The 27,404-nt window shown below is 24.5% G+C and overlaps 2 protein-coding genes across 4 annotated transcripts in view; one reads left to right on the forward strand and one right to left on the reverse strand.

The window, feature by feature from the left end:
• LOC117179902 (anaphase-promoting complex subunit 15-like) overlaps positions 1–18,138 on the reverse strand; it is a 28,091-nt gene extending 9,953 nt beyond the window's left edge. Inside the window, exons 1-3 of the mRNA XM_033372100.1 lie at positions 17,898–18,138; positions 17,753–17,812; positions 15,401–15,592 (exon numbers count right to left, since the gene is read on the reverse strand). Coding sequence (XP_033227991.1) covers positions 15,401–15,592; positions 17,753–17,812; positions 17,898–18,023 — 378 coding nt within the window. The 5' untranslated portion in view covers positions 18,024–18,138. The remainder of the gene's footprint in view (positions 1–15,400; positions 15,593–17,752; positions 17,813–17,897) is intronic.
• Positions 18,139–21,685: 3,547 nt separating this feature from the next.
• The window catches only part of LOC117179546 (high affinity copper uptake protein 1), a 50,780-nt gene continuing 45,061 nt past the window's right edge, over positions 21,686–27,404 (forward strand). For 2 of the 3 annotated variants that reach the window (XM_033371454.1, XM_033371456.1), the window contains exon 1: positions 21,964–22,064. In XM_033371454.1, the coding sequence (XP_033227345.1) occupies positions 22,044–22,064 (21 nt within the window). In that variant the 5' untranslated portion in view covers positions 21,964–22,043. Of the gene's footprint in view, positions 21,897–21,963; positions 22,065–27,404 lie in introns of those variants that run through there. The other variant, XM_033371455.1, reaches the window with a different exon arrangement.

Consider the following 27,404-nt stretch of genomic DNA (forward strand, 5'->3'; position numbering starts at 1 on the left):
TGTATGAAAAATCTTTTTGACTTGAAAATGCAATTCTTTTCTAGAAAATTCGTGTTTTTTGTGTAAAAATTCATCCCTTTTTGGTTGAAAGTGCAACTTTTTGCAAAACATTCCTGATTTGCGTGAAAATTAACTTTTTCATTGAAAAGTTTGGTAGAAAATTCTACTATTTGATTGAAAATTCAGCTGCTCATTTTTGAATTTTTCCCTTCTTGACTAAAAAATTTAAGACTTTTGCTGAAAATACGTCTTTTTGGATTAAAAATTCATTTATTTAGGAATTTAATATTTTTTATTTTAAAATGCAACATTTGTCAGAAAATTCAATTTTTAGGTTGAAAATTCAATTATTTTATTAAAAAATAACTATTTTGTTAAAATGTTATCTTTATTAGTTCGAAATTCATTTATTTGGTTTAAAAGTGATGCGTATGTTGTTAATTTTTTTTGGTAGTATTCTTCTTGGTTGAAAATGCAATTCTTTCATTGAAAATTTGTCTTTTTGGTTTACAAGTTTACCTCTTTAGGTAGAAATTAAATCTTTCTTTGTTAAAAATGCAACTGCTGGGTTAAAAGAACGAAAATGTTTGGATGGAGGATTTAACTAATTTGTTGAAAATTCGTCTTCTTTATTAAATTCAACTGTATTTGGTTGAATCTTCAACTATTTTGTAAAAATTATTTGTTTCTCCAAAATTTGTCTATTTGGTTGAAAATTGATGTAGTTCGTTAAAAAATCGTATTTTTTGGAAGTAAATACAACATTTTTAATAAAAATTCCACTGCTTCTTTGAAAAGTAATCGGTTATAGCTGAGAGTTCCACTGTTTTGTTGGGAATTCATCTTTTTTCTTTTAAAATTAAACAACTGGCTTAAAAGTGGAACTATTTTGTTCAAAATTCGTCTTTAAGCACAATCGAAAAATGTCGGACTTGAAAAAAATGCCTTGATAATTCCAGGTACATGAAAATGTCAGGTTTTCCATGTTAGTAGACACTCTGCATACCGAAAAGATCTCAAAATCCGAATACCTGAAATTGTGGTTTGCACAAAATCGACTTGAACATTTAGGGACGATTTGCAGGCTCCTGGTTTTAAATTTGGGGCTGGATTTTTTGGGTGACGTCAGAGATGAAGACGCAGGAGGTTTCGCTGAAGGTTTTGCTGAAAGAGGCTGGTACAGAGAGGATGAGAATAAATAAAAGAGGAGGTGGAGGTACACGGGTTCGCTTTTGCCTGAGCGTACCCGTACCCGTTCGTTCACCCTGGCGGGGGCACCAACCTGGCTTTACTTCAGTTACTCTTACGCTCTTACTCGCTGAGAGAGCCGGCCGCCCGGTGCAATGTACAGGGTTACCATAAAGTAACTTCCCATCCCCTCCCACCCTCCTCAAGATGCACTCTGCACAATATCTCCACCTCCTCCTCCTCTTCCTCCTCCTCTTCCTCCTCCTCCTCCTCCTGCTCCGTAACGGCACATCACGCCTAGTTGAAATTTCAGATCACTACTAAGTAACAACTCGGGGATTACTCTCGATTCATTCGCGATTCATTCCCGATAAGAAAAGGGAAAAGAATTCAATGAAATGATCCGATTGGAACCAAGCCTTTGGCCCCTTTACGCACGACTTCTTATTTTTCGACTCTTTGAAGAACCTTCTTATTTTCATTCCAGTGAAAATGAAAAGTTGAAAGTGAGATTTAATTCCTTAAAATACACTACATAAGGGGCCGTGCCAAATTTTCCACAAAATACATGCATTTTTATGCTGTCATTCATATTTCAACCAACAAAAATTTTAATTTTTTTCAAACAGTTCAATTCAACAAGAAACAGAATTCTCAAACAAAGTAGTTGATTTTTCCACCAAAATAGTTGAATTTTTAATCATGGCAAATATTTCAGTTGAGAAAGAAAAAATTTGCAATCAGATTGTTGCATTTTCAAGCCAAAAGATCAAATTTGCAATTTGAGTGATTTCGATTTCGCATGAAATTATTTTTTGATTGAAACATCAACTATTACATTTTTTTGTTGAAAATTCATCTTTTTCGTTTGAAAATTCAACTAATTGGTTAAAAGTTGAACTACTTCGTTAAAAATCGCTATTTTTAAATATCATATTTTTTAGATGGATTTTGCAATAATGAAAGGTTTTTTAGTCAAGAATGAAAAAAAATGTCAATCAAATTGTTTACTTTTCAAGCCAAAAGATGAATTTTGAACAAAATACATGTATTTTTAATCAAATAGTTACACTTTTAACTAAAGAGATATATTTTTTATCCAAAATGGTTCATTTTCAACAACAACAAAAATATAATTCTCAACAAAAAATATAACAGTTGATATTTTAAGCTATGAATATTATTATTTTAAATCAAAAATAGTTATTGTATTACACCAAAAAGACCAATTTTCAATCAAAGAAAGAAATTTGAACCAAATTTGTTGAATTTGCAAGCCAATATGAATTTTTAACTAAAGAAGGTTCATTTCTAACCAAAATGAACAAATTGTAACAACACGCGTAAATTTTCAACAAAACAGTTCAATTTTATACTAAACAGAATCAATTTTCAACCAAGATAAATTTTTAACAATGTACGTCAACTTTTCACCAAATAGTTTAATTTTGTACTAAGAAAGATCATGTTTCAAACAAAAATAAAATAGTAAAATTTGCAGTCTAAAATAAATTTTTAACAAACAAAAAAGATTATTTTTAACAAAATGGTTCAATTTTCAACCAAGAAAGATTTTTCAGTCGGGGATTAAGAAAATTTTCAACAAAATTTTTGAATTTTCAACAAACAAGATTAATTTTCTATAAACGAAAAAGATGAATTTTCAACGAAATAGTGGAATTTTCGGTTTAAAAAATTAATTTTTAAAGACGAAAATTCCTCATCCACAAAATAATTACATTTGAACCAAAAACTCAACCAAATAGTTGGATTTTCAAACAAAGATAAAATTTCTACAATGTAGTTGAGTTTTAAAAAAAATGCGAATTTTTAATCAGAAATTTAATTTCTAATCAATTATTTTAATTTTTAATCAAGAAAGATTTTTGAATCCACAAAAAAAAAATTCCACCACATTCTTAAATTTGCAAGCCAAATATGAATTTTGAACAAGAAGGTTAATTTTTAACCAAAAAAGCCAATTTTTCAACAAAATACATGAATTTTTAAACAAATAGTAGTTGAATTCTCTACTAAGAAAGATTATTTTACAAAAAATGGAATAGTAAAATTTTCAGTCTAAAAAATTTATTTTCACACAAAAACACGAATTTTCAACCAAAGAGAGGATTTTTTAACAAAGTAGTTCAACTTTTAACGAAATAAGTTTAATTTTGAACCAAGACAGATAAATGGGAAACGAAAAACGTAGTATTTGATATTTAAACTAAAAAAGTTTTTAATTTAAAATTAAAAAAACAGTTGAATTGAAAAATAAATCAGAAAAACTGTTAAATTCTTATGGAAGATAAAATTTTTATTCAAGAAAAAAATAAAATTTCAAGCGAATTCTTGAATTTTTAAACATGAATATGAATTCTGAACCAAAAAGATTATTTTTATACCAAAGGGACGAATTTTTAACCGTAATGGCACACTCCCGATTCATTCCCGATAAGAAAAGGATAAACAAATTGCAAAAATTAAAAAAAAATCAAACTGAAAAGTTGAAAGTAAGATTTATTTCCTGAAAATGCATTTCATAAGGGGCCGTTTCAAATTTTTTAACAAAATACAAGAATTTTGCTGGTGTAATTGATATTTCAACCAACAAAAATTTTAATGTTTAATTTAAAAACAAAACAGTTGAATTCAACCAAACAGACGCATTTTTAAGCAAAGATTTAATTTTTAAGCAAGAAGATTAATTTTTGTCAAACAAGAAGAAGTTTCAAATTGTTACTAAAATGATGAATCTTCAACAAAAAATGTAGTTTCCAACTAAAGTAATTATGAATCTTGACGAAAAAAGGAATGGTTAAATGTTCAGTAAAATAAAGTAATTTTCAACAAAATAGTTCGAGTGTCAAATAATTAAAAATGCAACCAAGTAGTTGAATTTTCAACCAAAAAATATGAATTCCCATTTAAAAAAACGTCGTAGTTGATAAAGCAATTTAAAAATATTTTTATTTTAAATCAAAAACATTTGATTTCCCCTAAAAAACGAATTTTCAACCAAACAGTTACATTTTTAAACAAACAAAATTAAATTTTTACCAGAAGATATGAAATTTTCAAGACAAAATACGAATTTTCAAAAAGAAGGTTTAATTTTCAACTAAAGAGATTATTATATTCAACTTACAAAATAAAATTTTAATTTAAAAGTTAAGGAACTTGAAAAGGTTTATATTTTGAAAATATCATACAGAAGTTTAAATTTCCTATTAACTCAAAAAAAAATTTATAAACTTTAATAGATTGATAAAAACTTTTTAAAAAGCAATGTTTAACAAAGTAAGTCAACATTCAAACCGGTAGTTAAATTTTCAAAAAAAATATTAATTTTCTTCCAAACTTCTGCAAGTCCTAAATGTTTTTTACACTGAATCGAATTTTTCCTAAAATTTGCTAAAATCTTGTAAAATAAGAAAACTTGCTTATACATTTTCTAGATAACTTGTTGACGTATCTGAAACCTTCCAAAATCTTATTGAATTTTCTCACGAAACTTCGGAAAATTATATTTATGTAACCTTAAAACAAATAAACAACTAAACTTCAAGCCTAGTTACTCAAAATTTTTATTTTGCATTACAAATTATTTTTCCCCCCGAATTATAATTTGGTTAAAGTTTTTTCTTTCTTTTTTGACTTAAAAATATTTTGGTAGAAATTTCATCATTCATTCATTAAAAATTCAAATTTTTGTTTGAAAATTATTCTACTTTCATTCAGGATTTAGTTATTTTGTTGAAAATTCGCCGCGATGATTTAATTTAAATAATTTTGATTTTAAATGACATTATGTTATGATAAATTAATTTTGTTGTTGTTGAAAATTAATATTTTTTCATTGAGGATTTATTCACTTTTTTGAACATTTTTTCTTAGTGGGATTAGACTGTTTCTAGTTTAAAATAAAAATATTCTTTGGTTAAAATATCAACATGACTGAAATTATAAAAGCTGGTCTATTAAAAATTCATAATTTTCGTTAGGGATTCACAATTTGAGTTAAAAATTAACTTTCTTGATTAAAATTCGTCTCTTTTGGAAAACAGTTCACAGTTTTTAAATAATTTCAACTGCTTTTAATTAAAAATTAAATTTTTGTTGTTGAAATAGCAATATTATGCACTAAAAATTGTTTTTCCCTCCAAATAAAAAAAATAGATATAATGATGATGCTGAAAATTTAAATAAACATTGAAATTTACTTACTGATTGAAAAAAATGTAAAGCTTTAATGAAATTAATTAGACAAGTTTAAAATAAATTAGATTTCTTCCTAACATATGAAATAGATATCGTAATTTAATTGAGAATGGAAATGAGCCATTCTTTTTGTGTTTTTGAGGATCATAAAGTAGAAGAAGTGGATATCCGTCTAATAAAGTTCTAAGTTCCCAGGTTGGAAAGTTACTTTGAGATAAACCTGTATGCAGGCTTACATACTCGACTCGTGTATACTGAGTGTCCGGCTCGAGCAGATGCAATTCTGCAGCCTTTTTTATCAAAGAGGCGGGAAGCGAGAGAAAGGAGAGAGGATCTGTCTCAATATAGAATAAAAGAGAGTTAGTTTACTCCTTTAAAGAAGTCACTCAAACATTCCTAGAAAATAACATCAAATTACTTACACCTCGGCGAACCAACAACAAGAAATCAAAAAGACTTTACCTCGTTTCAAAAAATTAATATTTTTTAAATACACCACTTTAGTGCTAAACCTAAAAAAACTAAAATTACTAAAAAAAAAATCAACACCGACGATCAAATTTGGACAAGACATTCTAAAACAGGGCGGTCGCAAAACTTCATTCTCAAAATTCCCGGACTTTTTCCTGACCAATTTTTCATTTTTCCTAATCATTAATATTCAAAGACCAGCATTTTAATCTTTTAACATTTTTAACATAGAATATTCAATAAATGAAATCAAAGAATTTCAGATTAAAATTTAAAATTTTATTTATTTTAATCAAAAAAGATGACTTGTCAACCAAGAAAGATTATTTTTCAAACCAAAAAATAATCAACGAAATAATTTAATTGTTTATAATACACTTGAATTTTCAGCAAAATAATTAAATTTTCAACGAAATAGATAAATATCCTAGCCAAATAGTCGAATTATTTAGATAGCAGTAGAATTTTTAACAAAAAGGTCAATTGTCATGGAAAAATATAATGGTTGATATATCATAAAAAATTAATTTTCAAAAAGTTAAATGAATTTAATTAATTTCTAACCAAGAAGTGGGATTTTCAATAAAGCAATTAAATTTGCACAAAACAGTTCAATTTTCAAACTAGAAATATTAATTCACAAGAAAAATGCACAAGTTAAATTTTAATGTAATAGTTGCTATTTCAACCAGACAATTAAACTTTTGAGAATACAGTTTCATTTGCAAAAAAAGGGAAATTTTTAATTCAAATGTACAAATTCTTTGTCAAAATAGACTCAGATGAATGTTCAAAAAAACAGTTGAATTTTCCAAATAGTTGATTTTTTAAACTAAATTCATGAACCTTCGACAAAACTTCTAAACTTTTCAACAAAATAATTAAATTTTCAACCGAATAGTTAAATTTTAAACAAAATGTATCAATCTTTAATAAAACTGTTCAGTTAAAAAAAAATTATCCAAATTTATGCATCTACTACACAACTGTTAAATTTTCAACAAAATAATTAAATTTTCAATAAAATAATGGAATTTCTAACAAAATAATTAAATTTTTAACCAAACAGTTGGATTTAAAGAAAATTATGAATCTTGAACAAAACTATTAAATTTCCAACAAAACATTTGAGTTTTTAACAAAATAATTAAATTTTCTACATAATAGTAGAATTTTTAACTAAATTTATTAATCTTTACAACAACAACCAAATTAATTTTTAATAAAAACGAATGAATGCTCAACAAAATAGTTGTATTTGCAACAAAACTGTTAAAACTTCAAATCAAATACTTGAATTTCCCACCTGCAAACATAAATTTGCAACCAAATAGTTTCATTTTTAATTTTTAAAAAATGAAACTTCACCCAAAAACAGTTGCATTTTCAACCAAATAGTTAAATTTTCTAACCAGAAAGACAAACTATTTAGATGAATTGTCAACGAAAAATATAATTTCTAATATATAACAAAGACAAAAATGATATTTCAACAAAATAGTTCAATTCCTAACCAAATATGTTTCAAGTAAAAAAGATAACATTTTTAAATAAAAAAGATGACTTTTCAACCAAGAAGATGAGTTTTGTACAAAGAAGAAGGAGCCTTTGTAACCATAAAGAGGACATTTCCAACGAAGCAGATTTTTTCTGCGAAAAAATACGAATTTTCAATTAAAAAGATCCATTTTCAACCCAAGAATGGAAAAAATCAAATATTCAGCTAGAAAAGTTATTTTTGAACCAAAAAAAAAAACATACTTTCAACAAAATACTTTAATTTCCAATAAAAGAATTTTCAATTTAAAAAGTTCAATTTTTAACAAAATTATTCCACTTTCATCCAAAGAAGTAAATCTACATCTAAAATTAAGAATGTTACATTGGAACAGTAAATTTTCAGTTAAAAATAATACTTTTCAACTGGAAGTGAATTTTTAACGAAAATAGTAAATCTGCGACAAAACAAATGATTTTTTAAAATGCTGTTCTACCTTTATCCCAGCAGTTCAATTTTTAATAAATAAGATGTATTTTCAACGAATAATGTAATGATAAAAATATTTCATCAAAAAAATATTTTTATTTTAAATAAGAAAACAGTTCAATTTAATGAAAAGGGGCAATTTTTCAACAAAATAGTTGAATCCTCAACCAAAAAAGACTATTTTTCTCCCAAAAAGTTACTTTTTTATTTAAAAAAAAAAATATTTCTATTAAAACAGATGAATTTTTCATCCAACGAAAAGTTAAACGAAAAACTAGTTTTCTACAAAAATCATTAAAAGCCAAAAGGACAAATTTTCAACAAATCAGTTGGATTTTCAACCATAAAGGATGATTTTTTAAGAAAATTGTTGAATTTTTATTCAAATTATATTTTCAGTAAAAATATAATAGTCAGGAGCAAGCAGCTGCAAAAAAAGAAATAAAAATACCAGGCAAATAAATTACTGATAATAATAATGGATCAGGGTGACCGCAAAATCTACTTTTCAAAATTCCCGAATTTTTCCCTGACCATTAATATTCAAAGACCAAAATATTAATCATGTAACATTTTAAACATAGAATCTTTTATAAAATTAAAAAAAATGTGTTGTAAAAATATGAAAAGACGATAAAAATAATTTTATTTTTTAAATTCAAATTGATTCATTTTTCGAGTTTGGAAGTTAAAGAGGAGTTTAAATTTTAATTAATTCTGATTTTGATTTCTGAAAGAAAAAGAAATTCTCTACTTTGGTCGTGTCCAAAACGTACAGAAATTTTTAAATACTTTGTGAAATATTAAATAAAAGGATTATTTCCGGATCATAAATCATCATTCTGATTAAATGAACGGTTCTTGACCCACGACGTGTCTTTACAAATGCTGACGATTAAAAACACACGTAGCTCATTGCCCTTGAATACAAATGTTTATAAACAGGTAATTCTTTGCCGAAACGATTTTCCAAGATAACTGATATATGGAGGATCAAAAGAAGGTTTCGTCAGTAGCATTTATTATTCGCATTCTCCAAAATTAACTTTTGTTCTATCCGAAGTGAAGAAGTCATCAAAACTGAACTTCAAATTAAAGCATTCAAACTGTAATTCTTCTGAATTTTTATTGTTAAAATTTAGACTTGAAACCTTTTTGATTCACAAAATTTTTATTTCAACCCTCAACAATTTACACTTAACCAATTAAACAATTTCAAAGTATATATCATTTATCTGAATATTCTGAAATTTTAAGCTTTCACAAACTGAACAGTTCAAAGATTTCTGGGTAAAGAATAATATAAATCCACGCTATAATTTTTAATATTTCAAATTAAAACTAATCCTAACTCTCAAATCATTTAAAAAAAAAATGTTCAAAATAAAACATTTTCCTCTTTCCATTGAGTACAAAATTAAAAATTCCCCCATTTGAAAAATAATAATAATAACAATCAAAAGGTCCTCCCTTGTAAATCAATACAATTGAATGAAGAAGTTGCCTTCTTCCAGTTTAGAAGAACTTAAGATCTAAAATTTCTTCCCTTCCAATTCGAAAAAAATCTTTAAAACAAAAAATATTACCATTTCAATTCGCAGAGAGAAAAAAAAAATTCGATGCTTCTAATTCAATGAAAATGTTAACAATAACAAATGTCTTTCTTCCATTTCCGAAAAAGATTAAAAATCTAAAAACAGAAAAAACTACTTTCAACTCAGAAAAAAATAACCCAAATTTGTCTTTTCTCTACTTGAAAACCAAAATTTCCTCCTCCTTAACTTAATAAAAATGTATAAAATATAAAATTTGCCTCTTTCAATTCAGATAAAAAATTATCGTTCTTCCTATTTACAAAATATTAAAAACCAAAATTTAGTCCCTTCCAATTAAATAAAAATATTAAAACCAAAAAATGACCCCTTTCCAATTCAGGAACAATTATAAAACAAAATGTCCTTTCTTCGTATTCAATAAAAATGTTTAAAACAAAAAATTAGCCTTCCAATTTATAAAACATTTAAAATTTCGTCCTTTCCAACTCAGTAAAAATGTTGAAAATAAAATAATGTCTCTCTTCAAATGGAGAAAAATTTTTTCTCCGAAATTCCCTTCCATCCAACTCAACAAAAATGATAAAAACAAAATTAAATTTTTTCAAACTCAAAAATAATGTAAAAAATAAAGAAGTTTCCCTCTTCCAATTCAGAAAAAAAAATAATCAAAAATTTCTCCCTTATTTAAAGAAAAAATTTCCCTCTTCCAATTCATAGGAAAAATTGAACATCCAATTTTACTCCCATCCACCTCAATAAAAATGGTTGAATCAAAAAATGAACACTTCCAATTCAGAAAAAACTGTAATGACCAATGTCCTCTCTTCGGACTCAACAAAAATGTTGAAAACAAGAAAAAATAATCTTCTTTCAATTTATAAAACATTCAAAACCAAAACTGCGTCCCTTATAACTCTATAAAAACGTTAAAAAGTCATTCTTTTTCCAAATCATAAAATACTGATAACCAAAATTTCATTCCTTCCAAATCAATCATAATGTAAAAAATCAAAAAATTTCCTCTTTTAATTCAAAAAAAAAATTAATAATAACCCTTCCAATCATTAAAAATTTTTTAACAAAAAATGGTACTTCCACCAATTCATAAAATATTGGAAACCAAATTTTCATGCTGATCAACCCCATAAAAGTGTTGAAATAAAAAGTTTCCCTCTTCCAATTCATAAAAAAATTGAAACACAAAATTGCCTCTCTTCAAAATCAATAAAAATGCTAAAAAAATCTAATCCTTCCTCAAATTAATAAAATATTATAAAGCCAAATTTTCAGTCCATCAAATCAATAAAAGTTTTAAAAAGGAAAAATTATCTATCTTCAAATTCATAAAATATTGAAAACCAAAACTTCATCCCTTCCAACTCAATAAAAAATATTTAAACCAAAAATGACCCCTTCTAATACACAAAAAACTGAAATAAAAAATTTCTTCTCCTCGGACTCAACAAAAATGTTAAAAACAACAAATTAATCTTGTTTCAAATTACAAAACATTCAAAAGCAAAATTTCGTCCCTCCTAACTCAATAAAAATGTTAAAAAATTATCCTTTTACCAAATCATAAAATATTGAAAACCAAAATTGCATTCCTTCCAAATCAATAATAATGTAAAAAATCAAAAATTTTCCTCTTTTAATCCAGAAGAAAAAAAAATAATAATAACCCTTCCACTCATTAAAAATTTTTTAACAAAAAATGATCCTTCCACCAATTCATAAAATATTGTAAACCAAATTTTCATCCTCATCAACTCCATACAAATGTTGAGATAAAAAATTTCCCTCTTCCAATTCATAAAAAAATTGAAACCCAAAATTTTCTCCCTTCCAACTCAATAAAAATGTTGAAAACAAAAAATTATCCATCTTCAAATTCATAAAATATTGAAAACCAAAATTCCTCCCTTTCAACTCAATAAAAATGTGTAAAATAAAAAAGTTGCCTCTTTCAATTCAGATAAAAAATTATCATTATTCAGAATTATAAAATATTAAAAACCAAAATTTCGTCCCTTCCAACTTAATAAAGATATAAAAACCAAAAAATGAACCCTTCTAATTCAGAAACAATTGTAGACCAAAATGTCCTCTCTTCCTACTCAATAAAAATGTTAAAAACAAAAAATTACCCTTCCAATTTATAAAATATTCAAAACCAAAATTTCGTCCCTTCTAACTCAATAAAAATGTTAAAATAAAAAAAATATCCTTCTTTCAATTCATAAACTATTAAAAACCATAATTTCTTCTCGTCCAACTCAATAAAAATGCTTAAAAGAAAAAATTTCCCTCTTTCAATTCATAAGAAAAATTGAAAACCCAAATTTAATCCCTTCCAACTAAATAAAAATGATGAAAACAAAAAATTAACCATCTACAAATTAATAAAATATTGAAAAACAAAATTTCATTCCTTTCAACTCAATAAAAATATTTAAACGCAAAAATGACCCCTTCCAATTCAAAAAAAAGTGAAATAGAAAATGTTCTCTCTTCGGTATCAACAGACATGTTAAAAACAACAAATTAATCTTCTTTCAATTTATAAAACATGCCAAATACAAAATTTTGTCCCTCCTAACTCAATAAAAATGTTAAAAAAATATCCTTTTTCCAAATCATAAAATATTGAAAACCAAAATTGTATTCCTTCCAAATTAATAATAATTTAAACAATTTTCCTCTTTAAATTCAGAAAAAAAACAACGGATCGAAAAATTGTAAAATAAATGAATTTTAAAACCAATACTTGAATTTTCCAATACAAAATATTAATTTTTTTACAAAAAATGGAATATTTAATTTACGGTTGGGAAATTAAATTAAAAAGAATAACGGATTTTCCACAAAGTAATTCAATTTTCAACCAAAGTGATGAATTTTCAAATAAAATTGTGAATATTTAACTGAAATACTTAAATTTTCAACAAAAAAAATTTTCAATCAAGAAAATTAATTTTCAAATAAAAAGATATATTTTCTGCCAAAATAGACGATTTTTTAAAAAAATACAGGGATTTCAACAAAACGGTTCATATTTCAACTAAAAAAGATCAATTTTCAAGTAAACAGTTACATTTTATTTTAAAAACAAATCAACTTTCAACCAAAAATGGAATAATTAAATTGACAGTTAACAAACTTTATTTTTCTCCAATAAAAGAATAAAGTTTTAACAAAAATTTTACATTTTTAACTAAATTGATGACTCTTAAACTGGAATACATAAATTTTTAACCAAAGAGTTTGACTTTTAATCAAGCAATTTTATTTTTTTTAAACTGATGTATTTTTTCATATAATGAATCTTTAGCTGGAAGATTAAAATTTTCACCAAAAGATACATTTTCAACCAAGAAACTTTATTTTCAAGCTAAAAGAAAAATTATCAACTAAAATGATTAATGTCGAATTAGAATAATTGAATTTTTAACCGAAAAGAAGAATTTTTGAACAAGAAGGTTAACCTTCAAAGAAAAAAATAATTTTCTAACAACAAAAATCGACTTATTAACAAAATATGTGAATTTTGTACGAAACAGTTTAATTTCCGATTAAAATAGAAAAATATGTATCGAAATTGTTGAATTTTAACCAAGAAGAGATGAATTTTCAACTAAAAATGGATTCTGAAATTTTTAGTTGAAGGCATTAATTTTCAAACAAACCAAAACAAAAACAAACAAAAAAGGAATTTTCATATAAGATGCAGGGTGGCCGCTTTAATCGACGAAAAAAATTCCCTCTCATTTCCCGGTTTGCAAACATTTTTGACGGCCAATGAAATTTAAAAAATCAAACTATATTCTAAACATTTTTCCATTTAAAGTAATAAATAATAAACAACACATGAAAGCATTGAAAGTGGCACTTTTGAATTAAAAATTTTGAAATTGAAGTTTAAAACTTTTTCAATTCAAAAATTGAGTATTTAAATGCTCAAAAAATTTCACGTACAAAATAGAAGGAACTAACACTTTTAAATTGAAATTCTTAAATTAGAAATTAAATTATTTTTATTTAAAATAATCTAGGCATCTTTCAAAAGCTTTAAAATTTTATTTCAAAATGTTGAAAAATCTAGAAGTGGTTTTAAATTTTTCCAAATTTAAAATCATTTTTGAATTTTTTTTCAGAACTTTTAAATATATTTCAAAATGAACTGAATTTTTTCCATAACTTTTAGAAAATCCTGAAAATTAAAAAAAAAATTAAATTTGAATTTCTAAATAATAGAACACTTATTGTTTGTAAAAATATTAGAGAAATTTTAAGAGATATTTAGAAGTTTTAAAAAGATTCGAATTAAATTTAGAACTTCAAATAATTTCAAATACTTACTGCCGAATTTAAATTTAAATTTAAATTTTTGCAGATGTCAAACAAAAAATTTAGAATTTTGTTAAGAATTGTGAAAGACTACAAAAGAATAAAAACTTTCTTAAGATTCTAGGAAATTGAAAGTGATTTTTCACTTTAAAAAATTATTGTAACAGAAAGTTTAAGAAGATTTTAAACGATTTAAAAAATGATCAAAGAAGAACATGAAATATTTTAAGGATTTTATTTAATATCTGGATTTTCACAAATTGTAGGAAAATTTCGATTAATTTTAAAATATATTTAGAAGTTTTTAAAAAATTTTAACACCTCTTAAATGAACAATCAAATATTGTTAAATAATCAATAATTATTCTTTTCCTACATTCAGAAATTTCAAATTAAATGGGATTAAAATTACATGAATTAGACTCACAATATTTTTAATTTAATAAAAACCTTTAATTATGACTAAATTATTATGGATTTATTTTTAAGTTGGAAATAGTGAGACGAACATTTACATTTTTTAACAGATGAAAAAATTAATAGAAATAATATATTAATAAATTTATTTATTAAATTTAATGTAAAAAAAATAATAGAAAGGAATACCGGGAACTCTGAATTAAAAATATATTATTGATATATCATAAAAAATTTTATTTAAAAATAAAATTATCGGAATAAATGATATATTAACTTAAATTCATATCAAGACTTTCGAATTGAAACAGTTACAGGAAATTCTCAAATTTTGAACGGATCTAGAATTGTTTTATCAAATCAATTATTAATCAGATTTTTATACCTAAAGTACAGATCCATTTCAAAAAATAATGCATTTATTTATGTTCACAGTTGATAAAATAAAACTGTTTTTTATCCAAAAAAAATCAACTTCAAATGCTTTTAATTTGTAATTGTTTAAATCCTCAAAACTTCACTTTAATTATTTTTAATTATTTTTAAAAACCAGGGTGGTTTTTTATTTAAAAAATCTTCGATTTTAAAAACTTCTAATTTTTTACTTTATTAACCTTTAAAACTGCATTTTTAAATTCTTTAAATTAAAATATATGCTTAAAAATTAAAAATTTTTTAAGTGAAAGATTTTCGAATTAACCATTCTAAACTAAATGATATAATAATTGATAAAAATCACAATTTGGGAAATTATTTTAAAACTGTTGAAATCATAGTTGGACAAAATTTTGATTCTAAAAGTGTTGTAAAATTCCCGGTCAAAAAATAAATTCACAGTCATTTTCCGGTTTTCCGGACCATCTGCCACCCTGAAGATAATTAATTTTCCACCAAAAAACGACGATTTTTCTTTAAAAAAATACATGAATTTTGAAGAAAACAGTTCGTGTTTTATGTAAAGAAGACAAATTTTAACCTAATAATTTAGTTTTAAACTAAAGAAGATCCACTTCCACCAAAAATGGAAAAGTTAAATTTTCAGTTGAAAAAATTAATTTTCAACTAAAATAGATTTTTTTTAACTTAAATGGTGAATTTTTAACTAAAATCATGAATCTTCAACTGGAATACTTGAATTTTGAACCTGAAAACAACTGAAATTTTAGTTAAATAAAAAATATTAAATTAAAAAGCGAAGAAGGGGGACACTGACCATTCTGATAGACACTGGATCTGTTACAGTTTCGGTCGGACTTGATCTTTGTTGTTGATGAGAATAACTGACTTCCATGTCCATTTCGTCTAATTCTTCCTCCTCTTCCTCATGGGTATCTGATTCTTCCTCCTCCTCACCTTCTCCTTCTTCCTCCTCCTCCTCTTCTTCCTCTTCCTCAGAACCGCGGAACTGCAATAAAACATTATTTTCTTCAATCTCCCTTCCCACTCGAACTAGAAATTAATATTTTTTATATTTTCATATAATCGGGTATAAATATTCGACAAAAAAGTTCATTTTCAACTAAGCAGTTGAATTTTTCATCAAATTAATACTTTTTTAACCAACTAAATTTAATTTCTCTGTAAAAAAAAAGAACAAGAAAAAAAAGGAATTTTCAAAAAAAGATTTTTTAAGAAAACAAGAAAAAAAATCAACCAAATATGTTAAATTTTCGAGCCAAAAAGAGCAAATTTATTCTACTAAATTGTTGAATTTCCAAGCAAGAAAAAGTGTAAAACAAATTGTGGCACTATTAACATAAAAAGTTGAAATTTCTGCCAAAAAGATGAATTCTAAAACCCAATAGGCAAATTTTCCACAAAAGACATGCGTTTTTAAGTAAAAAACATTTTTCAGTCTAAAAAAAATAATAAATTTAACCAAATTTTTCCATTTTTAAGACTAAAAGACGAATTTTGGTACAAGTTAATTGAATTTTTAACGAAAAAGTTCATTATTGCCCAAACAATTGCATCTTCAAACAAAGAAGAAGAAATTTCTATTTAAATAACATGGATTTTTAAACCAAAAGGACGAATTTTGAACATAATTGTTGAATTATCAACCAAAAAGTGGCACTATTAACTAAAAAAATTAACTTTCAACGAAGGAAGAGTTTTCAGTAAAAAAAAATTAATCAAACTGTTGAATTTTCAAGCCTAAAATACGAATTTTCTACAAAATCATTCAAGTTTCAACGAAATAGTAATAATATTAACCAAAAAAGATCAAAAGATCAAAACAAAAATTTAACGAAATTGTTGAATTTGTAAGCCAAAAAGGCGAATCTTCGAGAAAACAGACTTAAATTTTAAAATAAATAGTTTCACTTTGGACGAATTATAAACAAAAGTGTTAAATTTAAAAACAAGAAACTGTTGCCAGGCAAATAAGAAAGTAAATTCAAAATAGTTGCATTTTTAACCGAAAAATCTCATTTTTTAAACCCAAAAGATGAATTTTTAACAAAAGAATTGGATTTGCAAACAAAGTTTGTCAGTCAAAAAGACAACAAATTTTAAGTTTTAATTTAATTTTAAGAATTTTTAAGTTAAGTTATAAACCAAATAGTATCACCATTAAGTAAAAAGATCAATTTTTCAATGATGAAAGATTTGTCAGTGAAAAAAAACTAACGAAACTGTTGAAGATTCAAGCCAAAAGACGAATTTTCTATAAAATACAGATGAATTTTCAACTAGTAAGTTTTTTTTCAATCTGATTTTTTTTTATTTTTAAACAAAAAAAGACTGAATTTATACCCTTAAATATGAATTTTTAAACCAAAAGGCGTATTTTCCACAAGACTTGAATTTTCAACTCAGAAAGATATTTCAGTAAAAAAATATGGAGCCAAACAGACGACATTTCTACAAAATAGTTGAATTTTTAATCAGAGAAAAATTTAATTTTCGTTCAAGAAAAAATTAATTTCCTACCAAAAGTATGAATTTTTGAACAACGGACGATTTTACAGTAAATTTTTTTGAATTTTTTATCCAAAAATATAAATTTTAAAACGTTTTAAACTAAATACATTAATTTTCTTTAAAAATCGTGTATTTTTCCATCCAAAAAGGCAAATTTTAGACAAAATTGTGGAATTTTTAATTCTGAAATATACATTTTCAGCTAAATACATAAATTTTCTTCGAAAATAGTGTAATTTTCAAGCCAAAATCAAGAATTTTTATACCGAAAAAGACTGTTTACCAAAATTGATGAATTTTCAACAAAATATGAAATTTATTAACCGAATAGCTGCAATTATTTTTTGAATTGACTGAAAAAAATCCGAAACCTCTCATTCTGACCTAAAAATGATGATTTTTTTTCTCAAATCTTGAAATGTTCAAAATCCAAATCTTGCCCCTATCCATATGCAATCCGAAACACACGCTACAATTTCTCAGATTTCGATTTTTTAACTAAAACCACTGATTTTCTTTTTATCTATTTTAAATTTGAATATAAAACACACTCTTACAAGAATTTACTCAATTCAAAACTAGCTCTATAAATTTCAAATCCGAAAAATGCAAAGTACCGAAAGTGAGGTTAACTTACGTCTCTCGCATCTTTTCCGATAGGGACATGTTCGGAGCCTTCAGTTCGGATATGTTCTCTCTGAAAACGAAACAAAATATATAAAATGTAACAAGAAATCCAAAAAAATCATATTGTACTTCTCAAAGTACGACAAAAAGTATACCCATTGTTGATGTTCCTGCTCTAAACTAGAAACTTCACTCTCGTCATCAATTGGTCGATCTGCGTTAAACCACAAGGGATCCGTCGATCTGGGTTGAAGATTCGGCCATAGAGGCATAAACGACATCACGAATTATTATTTATCAGTTGCCAATTAACAGAAATTAACGTAAAACACGAAAAAACACATCAAAAATCAACACACGTCTTCATTGACTGTCAAAGTGGCAAGACGGTAAATATAAACAAGTCAAAACTCGTTCTGCGCTTGCGCAGTGCTCCAATTCTTAAAATTTTTGCGCCCTTCGCATGCGTCGCGTGGCTACCGTTGGCGCGCTGATTTAAAACGATTAAATGTGAAAATCAATTGTTTACGACAAGTAATAATAGTAAAGTGCATAGAAATATTGACGATTACTTAAAATGATTATTTATGATAAAAAAGGTTTTCTTTTTATTAGATTAAAAATTGAGCAATATTTGTCAAGAAGAAAAAATTAAATAATTATTTTAAGTTTCACTTTATAAGTCTATTTTTTGATTAAATAATGATTTTTTATAATTTTAGAATTATAATTTGTAATAGGCAATTGATTTGCACGAACAATCATTTGAAATAAGAGCACCAACAGTAACCAATTCTAATTGTTAAATTAGAACTACTGTCAAATTCACAATTCAGACAAGTTTATTACGCTTTTTAGAGATTTTGTTTATTCATAAGATCTATAAAATGCATTTATATTTTTCATAAATTATACGAAAGGATTATTTTTTGAGCTTTTTCGTTTGAAAATTGAGTTTCTACGTCGATTAATCATTTTTATTTATGTGTTTATTTATTTTTGAATACCTTAATTTTTAAGATTTTCAATTGAAAACTCTTAAATTTGTAAGATCTATAGATAACAAATTTTTAATACGAATTTTTCCACCAAAAAGATGAAATTTTAATCCAAAAAGGAGAATTTTGAACAAAGCAGTTGAATTTTTGAACAAAATAATTGAATTTTTAAATACATAGTTTATTTTCCGACATACAAAGCTGTATTTTAAACCAAATATTTTAATTGTTATTTAAAAGGATGAGTTTTTCTGTAGAAAAGACGAGTGTTTAACAAAGCTGTTGAATTTTCAATCAGATAGGTGAATTTTCAACTAAATGTATAAACTTAAAAAAATGAATTTTCAATCCAAAAGGATGGATTTTAAACATAATTTTCAACAAATTAATTACATTTTTAACCAAATATCGAACTTTTAACTATAGTTATGAATCTTAACAAAATAATTAATTTTTAACCCAAAAGGACAAATTTTCTACAAAAAGATTAATTTTTTTAATACTGTGTACACTTTTGATGAGTTACAAATTGAAAATTCTTGAATCATGGAAATATAAAATTGTAAATTATCATATTTTCAAGATTTAGAACATTATTTTCAATCGTTGAGTAGTGAAGATTTAAAATTTTTATATTTGCAATGTAAAACTATTTTATTATAAAGATTCTGAGGAAGTTTTGAATGCAACTAATCATCAAGATTATGAATTTTAAAATGTCAAACTTCAAACTTGCATAATTTTTTCAGGAAGTTTTTTTATTGCAAATCTTAAAAATTAAAAACTCTTCAATTTAAGAGATTTACAATTGAAAATTCTTCAATTTTAACGATTTGCATGATAAAATTCTTCAATTTTTAAGATTTTCAATTAAAAACTTTCTAATTTTAATGATCCTGAAGAAGTTTCGACTGCAAATAATCAAAATTACGGAATTTTTAATATTGTCAAACTTCAAATCTGCATAATTTTTCATTGCAAATCTTAAAAATTAAAAACTCTTCAATTTAAGAGACTTACAATTGAAAATTCTTCAATTTTAACGATTTACAATTAAAAATTTTTCCACTTTTAAGATTTGAAATTGAAAAATCTTCAATTTTAAAGGTCTACAGAATTTTTAATTGTAAAACTAAAAATTGCATAATCTTTTATTGTAATTCTTCAAGATAGAAAACTTTGATAACAATTTTAAATCCTTAAAATTTAATACATTTCAAAATATATGATTAAAATTACAGAATTTTTAATTGCAAATTAAAAATGTTTAAAAGTATAATTAATAGTAAATTTAGAAATTGAAACACTGTTGAATTTTAAACCAACTAGATGAATTTTCAACTAAATTTATAAATACTTAAAAAATGAATTTTTATTCCAAAAGGATAAATTTTCTTTAAAAAAAACAATGTACAACAAAACAGTCGAATTTTAAACAGCATTTTTAACAAAATGATTACATTTTTTACCAAATGATCGAACATTTAACGATAGCAATGAATCTTCACAAAATAATGAATTTTTAACACAAAAGGACGAATTTTCTATAAAAAGATAAATTTTTTTAAAACTGTGTACACTTTTGATGAGTTACAAATTGAAAATTCTTGAATTATGGAAATGTAAAATTGCAAATTATCATATTTTCAAGATTTAGAATATTATTTTCAATCGTTCAATGATGAAGATTTAAAATTAAAAATTCTTGATTTTTTGAGGTTTAGGAATTTTGAATTGTCAAACTTCAAACTTACATAATTTTTGATTGCAAGTCTCAAAAATTAAAAACTCTTCAATTTAAGAGATTTATAATTGAAAATTCTTCAATTTTAACAATTTGCATTATAAAGTTCTTCAATTTTTGAGATTTTCAATTTAAAACTTTCTAATTTTAATGATGCTGAAGAAGTTTCGAATGCAAATAATCAAAATTACGGAATCTTTTATATTTTCAAATTTTAAACTTGCATAATTTTTCATTGCAAACCTTAAAAATTAAAAACTCTACAATTTAAGAGATTTACAATTGAAAATTCTTACATTTTAACGATTTGCAATTTTAAATTTTTCCATTTTTAATCTTTGCAATTGAAAAATCTTCAATTTTTAAGGTTTACAGAATTTTTAATTGTAAAACTAAAACTTGTATTATCTTTTCAAGATTGAAAACTTCGATAACAATTGTAAATCTTTAAAATTTAATACATTTCGAAATTAAATTATTAAAATTACAGAATTTTTAATTGCAAATTAAAAATTTTTAAAAGTATAATTAATTGTAACTTTAAAAATTGAAAAACTGTTCAGTTTTAAATATTTACAATTCAAAGTTTAAAATTTTAAACAATTAGAATAACAATTTTTTGAACCTTTAATTTTAAAGATGTATGAATAAAAATTCCTAAATTTTGAAAATGGAAAGTCAAGTGTTTAATTTAGGCTTAAAATTTTGTTCAAATTTCAGATATAAATTTTTCAAATTAAAAACATCACTTTCAACTTTTAAATACTGAAAACTCCGAACAAAAACAAACATCTACGCTTGCGCAGTGCTGTTTTTCTGCGTCGCCATCTCTTGTCGAAAATTAGAACTACTGCACAATACAAAATTGAACAAAGTTTATTTACGCTTCTTTCCAGATCTAAAAGTTTCTTATTCATAAGATCTATAAAAACTCAATTATATAATATGCCATTAATGTTCAGTCTACAATAAAAAAATAATAATTTGCATATTTTAAATAAAAATTAAGTTTTCAACGATTTGATCGATTTTATTCTTTAAAAAGTGAGGTTAGATATTTGTAAAAAAGATTTTGTGGAATATCATTTACCAAATTTTTCATAAGTTTTTTTAGAAAATTGATAACTATATCGATTGAGTACCGGGAAGTGGCACAACCTCGCGGATTCGAGTGGAAATAAAGACTTACGTCACGTGTTCCCACAGAGGTTTATGAAATCTCCCGTCTCCGACTCGCAAGTTCGCGGTCCCGTAGTGATGGTGTAGAAAGTTTATTAATGGGTCGCAGGAGAACTTTGTTGAGCTACTGCAGTTTTCTGACAGGTTCTAATCTCTTTTAATCAGTGCAAAGTTGCTGTGATTTCGTATAAGACGTTGAAAACAGCCGTGACATAACCTCAATTTCCGAAAAGGTGAGTTAAATTCGGTAACTCAGAAGCCCAGAATTGTCCTTCCCCCTGTGTTTTTCGCCCTCTTCTAGGTTCTAGGGCACATTGCCATTATGACATTCCTCATTCCCCCTTCGGTCAATTTCATACTACAGAGTGTAGTTATTTCAAATGAAGCAGCAACTCCAGATGGTATAAATTTTCAATATATGCTCTGTTATCAGTTATCAATATGTGTATTGTTTTTGTCATTACTATTATCGTCAATATTGTCACTTTTCTATTTACAAAGAGACATGTTACCAAATGTCTAGTTTCTAAATAAGTTATTTTGTATTCTTTTGACATTTATTTCTAAATGTTTCAAAATATTATTAATATAAGAGAACATTTGAAGTGTAAATGATTTTTTAATTTTTAGAAATAATTTCTGAATTTGAGGGGATGACTGAAAAATTAATAAATTAATTAAAAAATTTAAATTAATTTTCTATTATGTGAATATTTCGTTATTCAATTTTTTTTTAATAAATCCTATTTATTTTCTTTCAAATTTCATTCCGGAATTTTCTAGTATTGGATATTTCATAATTTGCCAATTTTCTTTTGGGGATTTTATTATTCAGGAAATTTCAGAAGTTTAATAAATATTAGCAACTTTTCAAACTTATTATTCGAAAAAGACGATAATTTAAATTTTCCATTTGCAATACAATTTTTTTACTATTAAGACTTCCATTTTGAATTTTTTCAATTTTTTTCAAATTATTTTGGAAAATTCTCTGACTAGTTTAAATTTCCAATCAAATTTTTATATTTCTAAAGAATTTCTCAAAATCTTTCATTTTTTGGGACAACTATAAATTGCTGCAAAATAAAATTTCGGAAACTATTCCCGAAAATAAAAAATGGACGATTAATAAAATTCCGGACTGTTTATAGTATTATTGAATTTGAAAATTCTCGAATAATAAATATAACTACAAGAATAAAATATTTTTATCGAGGACATTTTGTTAATGTTTAAAGTTTTTAAAATTATTTTTTTGCATTTGAAATTGAAATAAATATATGGAAATTAAAAAAAACATTGTAAAAATACGTGCACCTCAAATGAAAAAAAAATTCGTTCCAAAATTTGTGCGGAATCTAATAAAAATTGATATTTTATTCATTTATGAAAAATAAAATATTTTAATCAACGATCTTTTAAATGTTACAAAGAATTTAAAACAAAATTTATGTTTTTTTAGATTTCAAAAAAGAGGCTTTTTAAGACTTTAAATGTTCAAGATATTTAAAATTTAATGTTCAATAGTTTAATGTTTTTTTAAATGTTCAACAGTTATTCGAATTATATATTTCTTATTAAAAATTATTTTCCACTCAATTATTATAAATGTAAATTCTTAAATTTGGATAATTTTGAAGATAAAAAGTCAAAAGTTTTCTTTTCAAAATCTCCCAAATTGAAAAAATTTCAAAAATAAAATCATCAGATTTTTTATTTCCAAAATTAGAAACTCTTAAATTTTTAATATTTACAATTCAATGTCTACCATTTTGAAGAGTTAAAATAAAAAATTTGCATTTTTAAAATATATCATTGCAAATAGTTATTCAATTTTCAAGATTTGTATTTAAAAGATTTGTAATTTTGAACGCTTTTTTGGTGTAGTTCAATTTTAAAGATTTAGAATTAAAAATTCTTAAATTTTAACGATTTGCAATTTAAATTTTTTGAATATTTGAGATTTACAATTGAAAACACTTACATTTTAAAGACGTATAAACAAAAAATGTCATATTTTGATGATATTTAAGCTAAAATTTCGAAAGTTTTCAATTCTAAATGTTCCAAACAGAAGAAATTTCATACGTAGAATTATTGAAATTACACATTTATTTATTGCAATACTTAAAACTTGCATAATTTTTAATTTGTCAAAATAAAAAGAAACTCTTCAATTGTAAAGAATTGCCATTCAGAGTTCTACAGTTTTCAGGATTACCAATTGAAAATTCTTCTATTTTAACGATTAGTAATTTTGAGTTCTTCAATTTTTGAAGGTATACAATTGAAGATTCATTAATTGGAAATTTTATAGTTTAAAGTTATGTAATTTTGAGCACTTTTGCAATATGTCATTCAATTTTCAATATTTACATTTGAGGACTTTTCAATATTTAATGCCAACAATATAAATTTTTCTACAATTTCAGATGCTTATCTGGAATAGTTCAATTATGAAAATTTAAATTTTTCAGAATTGTTATCAATAAAAATGAAAACGTTGATTTATTTTTTGGAAATTATAATTACAGGCAGACCTTTGTACTTTATTATACTTATTGTTTATATTTTTGTTATAAAATACAATTTTTTGGTTTTAATTTTTTTCGTTGATTTCTAGTACTTATTTGTTTTTTTACATGTGCGCTTAAATGTCTATTGCTAACTTTCTCCTCATTAAATTATTCATATTTAAAAGGCTTTGGATAATTTGAAACGTAAACTTCACACCAAGCAGGAATCGAATTTCTGATGAGAATTTAATTTTGAGATGTGTTTGAAAAGCAACATTTCCAAAAATATAATCGATTTGATTTGCCTCGTTTTAATTCGATTATGATCAGTTAATGGATTTAAAAGAATTTTCTACGTAGACTGAACAATTTGAACATATTGTAAGTTTCATTTGCATTGTAGAAAGAGTCCGTCGATTAAACGAAAGTGAAAGTATTTTAGAACGATTTAACTTTTGCGTTCCTTGTAGGTAGCAGCTGTAAATCGAATATTGTTGAATTCATGGATCAAAACAAACCTGACATACATGCTTTATTTCTTCCAGTAGAACGTGACACTTGGGTTCATATTTACACCTGTCAATTGATAAGAATTGCTAACTGTTTCGTTTAATCAGTCTTACAAATTTAATGAATTCCAAAGCGAAATTTAGAGTTTCAATCACTATGATTTCCAGTTTTAACATAATCCTACAATCCTAAAAATATGTATTAATCAATAACTATTCCGATATTAATTAATCAAACGTTAAATATTGATATAAGAGTAGTAAAAAAAAAAGAACTCACCTAAAATACAATTTATCAAGACATTTGTTGAATTTTCAACCGAAAAAGTATTTACAGTGAATAAAGAAACCGGGAAATGCCCGGGAATTTTTTTCTTGACCGGGAATTTTACAAATTTTTATAAGAAAAATCTGTACAAGTTCGATTTCAACAGTTTTTAAAATTAAGTAGTTGAATCGAAACCTTTTTCAACTATTATATCATTCCGTTTATAATGCGTAATTCGAAAATCTTTTACCTGAAAACTTTTCTAGTTTAGATTTTTATTTTTAAGCTTATATTTTTAATTTAAAGGATTTTAACGTGCAGTCCTGAAGACTTGAACAATTAAAAATTAAAAGCGTTTGAAGTTGAAAATTTTTGATAAAAAACAGTTTTATTTTATCAACTGTAAATATAAATAAATCATTTTTAAAATGGATCTGTACTTTAAGTATTAAAAACTGAACAATAATTGGTTTGACAAAACGCTTCTAAATCCGTTGAAACTTAAAGAATTTCCAGATTCGTAATTAATTCGTAATTAAAGGCTTTTATTAAATTAAAAATATTGTTTCAGTCTAAATTATTCAATTTTTGACCCATTTAATAAAAAAATTTTGATTGAGAAAAAGGATAATTATTTAATATTTAGCGATATTTGACTTTTAATTTAAGACGACTAAATTGAAGCCAAATATTCAAAAGTAAACAATTTAAAACCTATTTTGTTTGACATAGAAAGCTTTGAATTGTTAAAATTTCGAAAAGCTTTGAACATTTTATCGTTGCAATTGTTATTGTTCTAGTCAAATTTTGATGTATAAATAATAATTGAACACGTATTATTTGTAGAAAAATTTGAGTAATTTTAAGAGATATTTAGAAAACTTAGAATGATATCAAGTAATTTAAACGAAGTTTGTGAAAATTTTTCAGAATTCTAAACATTTTTTAAACTGAATAAAAATTTGCCAACGTTTTTAATATTATTGGAAATCTCTTAAAATCTTTTTGAATATTCTGTTAAAATAATTTTTCAAATTGAAGAAACCTTTTCAATTTTCCTAGGAATTTTAAGACAATTTTTTTATTCATTTCGAGCCTTTCACAATTCGTAGAAAGCCTCTAAATTTGTAAGCTGCAAAAATCTACATTTTGTTATAAATTAGTTTCTGAGTATTTGCACCGAAATTTCATTACAAATAAACAATTTTTTCGGTAAACGCACTTCGTTAAAATTATTTTAAATCATTTCAAGTTCTAAATTAATTAGTAATCTTTTTGAAACTTCTAAATATCTCTTAAAATTACTCTAATTATTTCTAACAATAATAAGCGTTCAATTGTTTCAAGGATGCTTAAACTATTTGAAATGAAAATAATTTAAATTCTAATTTAAGAATTTTTAAGTTGAAAAAAATTTAAATTTTAAAATATTTAATGGCCTAAAATAACTGAATAATATAATTATGACAATTTTCAAAGTTCATTGGTTGATTCTTTAATTTAGAGTATTGAAAATTTTAACCTGGATTTATATTTTCGGAACTTAATCTAAATCTTTGAACTCTATAATTTATGAATGTTAAAAATTATGAATTTTGCAGTTTAAATTAATTAAACTTGTAATTATTCAGTTGAAAAGTGTTAGTAGTTAATACGTGTAAATTATTGAACAATTCAATAGACAATTTTTTAATTTAAAAACTTTAAAAATTTTTAAATTCAATTTTTAAATTTTTAAATTCAAGAGTTCCACTTTGAATGCTTTAGTTTTTTGTTTATTTTTTATAACTTGTACTTTCACTGTTTAGCTTTTGATTTTTTAAATTTTATTGACCTGGAAAAATATTTGCGAACCGGGGAAAAACTGGGAATTTTGTTCTTTAATTAAAACTGTCACCCTGCAAACAGTTACATTTTTCACCAAAAAGGTGAAATTTTAACAAAAGAGATGGATTTTCAATTCAAAAGTCGAATTTTCAACAAAAAATATTTTTTCAGTAAAAAAAGAAAAAACATTCAAACAAACGATTAATTTTTCAATAAAATAGATCAATTTTGAACCGAAACAGATTAATTTTCAACAAAACAGTTGCATTTTTAACCAAAGAAAATTAAATATCTGCGAAAAGAGATGGATTTTCAAATAAAATAGAAATTTTTTTAAATTAAACGTCTGCCAAAAGAGACGGACATTCAGATAAAAAAAGAGAAATTTTCTGCAAAATAGTGAAATTTTCATCCAAAAAAGAAGTTTCAGTGGAAAGAATAAAAACTTCAACCAAATTGTTAGATTTTCAAAAAAACAGTTAAGTCCTCTACCAATATATATTAATTTTTAACCAAGCAGTGTAATTTAAACCAGAAAAGGTGAAATTTTACCGAAGCAGATGGATTTTGAATTCAAAAGTCGAATTTTCAACATAAAGGATTTTTCAGTAAAGAAAGAAA

Source organism: Belonocnema kinseyi, chromosome 9 (genome assembly GCF_010883055.1).
Source record: "Belonocnema kinseyi isolate 2016_QV_RU_SX_M_011 chromosome 9, B_treatae_v1, whole genome shotgun sequence".
In the NCBI taxonomy this organism is placed as follows: domain Eukaryota; kingdom Metazoa; phylum Arthropoda; class Insecta; order Hymenoptera; family Cynipidae; genus Belonocnema; species Belonocnema kinseyi.